This window comes from Hydra viridissima, unplaced genomic scaffold (assembly GCF_058129835.1).
Source record: "Hydra viridissima isolate aposymbiotic clone 2 unplaced genomic scaffold, HvirCarnegie_v1 scaffold_1, whole genome shotgun sequence".
Lineage (NCBI taxonomy): Eukaryota > Metazoa > Cnidaria > Hydrozoa > Anthoathecata > Hydridae > Hydra > Hydra viridissima.
The window spans coordinates 36,123,039-36,128,711 of NW_028324300.1; the positions used below are offsets into that span (position 1 = coordinate 36,123,039).

The 5,673-nt window shown below is 27.4% G+C and overlaps 1 protein-coding gene across 1 annotated transcript; it reads right to left on the bottom strand.

The window, feature by feature from the left end:
* Positions 1–91: 91 nt before the first annotated feature.
* Positions 92–3,932, bottom strand: LOC145192291 (plasminogen receptor (KT)-like). The gene is made up of 4 exons (XM_090072387.1): positions 2,147–3,932; positions 1,600–1,730; positions 1,263–1,372; positions 92–348 (listed from the first exon to the last, which is right to left on the bottom strand). The coding sequence occupies exons 1-4, from the start codon at positions 2,237–2,239 to the stop codon at positions 242–244; spliced, it is 441 nt and encodes a 146-aa protein (XP_089928513.1). The 5' UTR covers positions 2,240–3,932; the 3' UTR covers positions 92–241.
* Between the last annotated feature and the right edge of the window lie 1,741 nt (positions 3,933–5,673).

Genomic DNA, 5,673 nt, shown 5'->3' on the forward strand with positions numbered 1-5,673 from the left:
AAATTTATATTTCAGTTTTGTACAATAAAAAAAAAAACTAAATAAAATTTAACTGAAAAAAAATATTAAAAAAAAAAACAAAAAAAAAAACTTAAAAAAAAAAAAGCTTTTCTCTAAATTAAAAAACAGAAATTACAAAAAAATGATGGTAATAATTTAAAAGGCTTATACAAATGTACATCTTTATTCAAAACAATTTTTCAAACATTTTTTTTTTTATTTCTTTATACTTGTAGGCATATTATTTACGATTTGATAGGCGAAAATTTTCAACCTCTTGAAAGGTCAGGGGTCCTTTTGGCAATGCCACATAGAACTGTTCTTTATCAAGTATTTGTTCTGCATCATCTAAAAAAAAAATTAGCATGAATAAATTTTAAGTCAATATAGCTTCTTTGTATTGCCCAATGTACATCCATTACATAGCTATATTATATGGTTAGATGAAAAAGCAAATCAAATCTTTAATATGAAATTTAATAAAACTCTCAACATTAGAAAAAAAAAACAACTATATGTAAATATTAAAGAACAAATAAAAAGTTTGTTTAAAGATAAAAGTGTGGTAACAGCATTAAACAAGAAAGAAGTGACAATAAGTAGTAAAGGACAGCAAAAAGCAACTACGTAAAAGAGTCAACCACATCTGAGTGTTTGAAGGAGTCAGAATTAAATGCAGCGTTTTTGGTTAGTTTTTTTTTTTTTTTTCATGTAGTTTTTGTTGTTCTTTCACCTTAAATGAAAATTAGATGGTTAAAGATATATGTGACTTCTTGATTTAAAACAGAAAATACAGCAGAGGTCATATCGATTTCTTCAGCCAAAAATACTTTGAATTTGAATTTGTAAAGAGATTTCACAGAAACACTGTTCAACTGCATTTTTGCCTCTTCTCTGATTTTAGGTCATTTTAAAGTATTTTTTATATTCTGATTCCAAAATGGTTTTCAATATATTGATTTCTAAAATGTAGTCAAAATATTTCATATGTGAATAAATATGTTAAAAACTTTTTGTAGATTTTGTTTTTAATCAAAATTATTATGAAAGTGCTGTACTAACTTGATGAAATCTTTTGAATGAAAACATGATAATTGTATCACAGTTTAGTTGGTCTTAACACTCTTCTTTTATTTGACAGGAGATTTATCTTACTACAGTGATGTAAATGAACTGATGATGATGCTTAGTCATACACACTAATCATATATAGGAATGAAATTTATTGAGTATAAATTCTTGTAATTTAAGCATATACATACATTGTATTCTTTTCATTTTGTTACCATAAGCCATATCATAATTGTAACCAGTGATGAAAGTTAATGGAATAATACCTCCAAGTAATACAGGTTTTTTAGTACGTGCAAACCTAAAAAAAAAGAAATCATCTTAGAAACACTAAAAGGTAGAAATTCTAAAATATATAAAGACTTTTTCAGTTAAGAATTCTAAAACAAATACTTATAAAAAAGCAAACAAAAATTCATTTCAAAATCAAAATTTCTTTTTGAATTTTAAATGAATCTTAATATAAGTTAATAAAAAAACCATTTCTCAAACTAGTATTAGGAAAAGAAATTGTCAAATGAGACCAACCCAGCCAAAAGACCTAATGACATAGTTACAGAAAAAGTTGCAACCCAATTAAACATTTCTCTCTGGCGTGCAATTTGTAATGCCATCATTTTCTGCTGAAGTAATTGTTGCATAGCCATTTGTCGACTTAACTGTCAAAATAACAATGATAGTAATAGAGCATAAGAAATCCTTATGTAGAATTAGAAAAGATTTTTAGCTTTATATTGAATGAAGACATAAGAATTTTAACTTTCACAGTAACAGAAAAATAATTAAGTGACAAGAAAAAAAAAATTATATTTTAAAACTAAGTCTGCTTCATAGTAAATCTTAAACTGTTTTTACCCATTATAAAAGATAAGCCTAAGTAACAAGATTAAACAGGAGATGAGAGCTGTGATATGTAAACAACTACAGTAAAAAGCTTTTTTTAGTAAAAATGAACTTAATGGAAATAAATCTGAGTAATAATAGAGTAGTAACAAATCTATTATATTTGCAACATTGCTTGATATTCTTTTAAAAAAGACTTTTTTTAAAAGAATATCAAGCAATGTTGCCTCACCTGCAATTCTTGTGTTGATAACATGAATTCTTGATTCTTTTTAAAGTTTTCTTCCATTGTAGCTTTCATCTGACCCCCAAGAATGGCACCCATGCTTTTTTTAAGAAATCTAATATACTAATGTAATGAGAAAATGTGAATAATGTTTTCCAATAGCAACTTACTATCTTTGTTTTTAAATATTTATTTACAGTAACTTGCAAATGTTAGAGAACGATTTTCTTTTTTCAGTTTTTTTTAAATCATTTTTCTTTATTTGATTGAACTGAAAATTTCGCAGAACTTGCACCATGACCATGGCCCACTAAATAACAGGCCTAAAAGACAACTAAAAGTTTACCAATGTTAAAAATAGTCAAGTTAAAAATTGTTTACCTGTTTGTATCAAATAAAAAAACTTTATATAAACAGGTTAGTCAGGGTTTACTATATTACAGCTCATACATAAAATCACAATTTACCATTACATGTATGAACTGCATTTAGCATTTTAACTACAGCTTAATGCTGAAAATCATTACTTAATTGATACATTGGTTGTGTTTTGTAACAAAATTTCTTTCCTTCAATTAATGGGCAAATTGTAAAACTAAGAACAGTGGTTGCAAAATGTTCAGGAATTGATTACTTTTCCAAATATGATACTACCTATACTAAGTGTTATTATTTTAAAAAGTTCTAATGGCATTTTTTCAAGAAATATGAAATATTATTTTGTCAGCATTTTAGTAAAATACTTCTTCAGGGAATCAACTTCTTCAACTTTTCAACCTTTGATGTCAGATAACTAAGAGATATAAAACTATTTAAGAGATATAAAGCTATGTTAACAAGAGATATAAGGCTATGTTAACTAAGAGATATAAAGCTATGTTAATTAAGAGATACAAAGTTAGTTAAGAGATATAAAGCTATGTCAACTAAGAGATATAAAGCTATTTTGCAATCATTCATAGTTCCACTGTAAGATAACCTTGAAATCACATAATATTTAACAGCCCTTTTTCAGAATTTCTGGCAAATACTTTTTTATTTACTGAATGTGGTAATGCATTATGGTAACTTTCTGTAAGAAAAGAAATTCTTTAAGGCCCATTTTAATCAATTGTAACTGAATTACTTTCAAAAATCTTGTAACAAGGATGTAAACTTCGGTATTTGATTGCTGTTTAATAGTAGAGTATATGGTCCTAAAAAAAAACCTTGAAACTGAAAATTTATTTTTACTTTAAGAAGAAATTTGGAATAGCAGAACTACCAATATTCTCCTTACTTATTAAACCAATTTCTACTGAAAAATTGTAACTGGAAACATAATAATTTCATTATTATTTTTTCGCATAAACCTTTAAAACAACTTATTCCTTACAATATCCAGGTGAGCAGTGAATCAACCTCCTTTTACATTACGTGTACAGGAAATGATTATATTGTTATTCTAGGAGGTTGTAGAGGGCTAGGTATTTGAGTTTTACATAAACTGTGGTGAATTTAATGGACGAAATTTACTAGGAACTCGACAAATTCAGCTGCTTAATAATCTTAGCAAATAAAAGTATTCGGAGTATAAATTTCCCTACAGTAGTATATCTTTCAGGACATAACCATTTCGCGCAATGAAAGCAATTCATCTGAAAACATATTTACATCGCCGTGCTAAAATTTGAGAACAGTATTTAGTGAATTTAATTTCTTACCTTAATAGAAGCAAAATTTAACTAGAAACCATTCTCTGTTTCTTGCTTTTTATGCTCGCATTTTCTTTTTTTAAAAAATTCTTTAAATTAGTTTAAATGGGAAACATTAGACTATTTTAACTGTTAATCGAAGAGCTTTTAAATAACAAGCTATTAAGAACAAGAGCTTTTAAAAAGACCTAGTAATTGAAATGAAGACCTTTTAATAACAAGCCATAGTAATTTGAATATAATAACTAAGAACAAACTTCAACTGTAAAAATGTATTTATCACAAAAAAAACGAACCGAAACTTTAAGTAGAGAAATTATTTTTGAATTTTAAATTAAAAACAAGTGGTCGAATACAACAAAAAATTCGCATGCAATAACGCCTGCTTATTTGGTGTAAGACCAGCAAAAGAAACTCTTTATTTCTGTGATAAACCAAGAAGTTTGCTTCGAGTTTGCCAAGACCTATTTAATTTTGATGTTTTAGTAGAGATGATCAGGTTTCATTCGTCTTATTAAAACTATTCTCGATCAACATAGGTACAAATACACAACTAAAATCATAGTTCTATCATATTTAAAAGAAAAGCTGCCAAGAAGATGGACCTTTCAACATGACATCCTAAACATACAGCATAATCATTAGCGTCATTTTTAGACTCAGGAAAAATAAGTTCTCAAATGGCCATTGTAAAGTCCTGACTTTAATTTTATATAGCACTTGTGGCAATAATTTAATCGTCAGTTGGCATGTTGAAAACAAATAAATACAATTTATTACGATAACTACAGAAGTCTAGGAAGTTATTGAGATAGCGGCACTTGTCAAACTTGTGGACCTGACGCCATGACGTTGTCAACCGGTTATTGATTCTAAATGGTATATATCAAGTATTATGTTCGTTATACTATTGCCAGTAATTTTAGATGCTTTTAGTATTGTAAAATTTAAACCTGTTGTAAAATATGGTTAAACGTCGTTGCCGAACTTTTTCACGGCAATACGTTTTTTCTCGGTGATACGTTCTTTTACGGTAAATATATTTTTATATTGTATTGAAATAGATAATAAAAGAAATATTCTTTATGCAAAATGTAATTTATGGTTTGAGTCAACCTCTGTGAAAATTTCAGTTCAATCAGACCGTTATTTACTTTTCATAAATAAATTTTGCTTGTAAATATGAGTTTGTTAAAAACTTTCCGGTTTTAAACCTACAAAAATATGCAGAAAACTCGAGCTATTTAAAGATATTTCGAAGAGTGGTTAATTATTCGTTATTAATGGAAAAACAAAACGCCAATGCTTATTTTAAATCTATTATTTAAAAGACTGCGTCATAACTGTCGATGTTACAAAGTATGCTACTTTTTAACTTACAGGCTTTTTTCAAAATGACAGATTATGCGTTGGAGTAATAGAAAGTTATAGTCTGAGAATAAGTTAGATTGCTCTTTAAATCTTATTTTATTTACAAATTTGAATGCTAAATTTTTCACACAGAGAGAGAGAGAGAGAGAGAAATTGCGTGAAACATTCTAAAAAAAGCGATAAAAAAGGGATAAGATGAAAGAACATTAGTGAAAATATTTTGAAGGTGAAGCTATGCTATTGAAAAAATCTTGAAGCTGAAACGCTAAAGCTGCGTTTCTCAACAACCAGACAACATCCGCCAGAGCCAATTTCTTGAATAGGATTCTAAGCAACAACTCATACCATTTCAATATACAAAATAATATTCTTAAAAAAAGAAGCCACACTTTTGTTTGAAGTAAAACCGCTAAGAAAGGCTTTTATTTAATATTTTTAAATTGGAAATTGACTGCTTTATCAACAAAT

Bases quoted from the DNA above. Each gene is read 5' to 3' on its own strand.
- LOC145192291 (XM_090072387.1), bottom strand. From the start codon at position 2,239: ATGGGTGCCATTCTTGGGGGTCAGATGAAAGCTACAATGGAAGAAAAC. The intron at 1,731-2,146 runs GTGAGGCAACAT...TTATTTTGACAG, and splicing joins TATCAACACAAGAATTGCAG to TTAAGTCGACAAATGGCTAT. The intron at 1,373-1,599 runs GTTGGTCTCATT...CTTTTTTTTTAG, and splicing joins TCATTAGGTCTTTTGGCTGG to GTTTGCACGTACTAAAAAAC.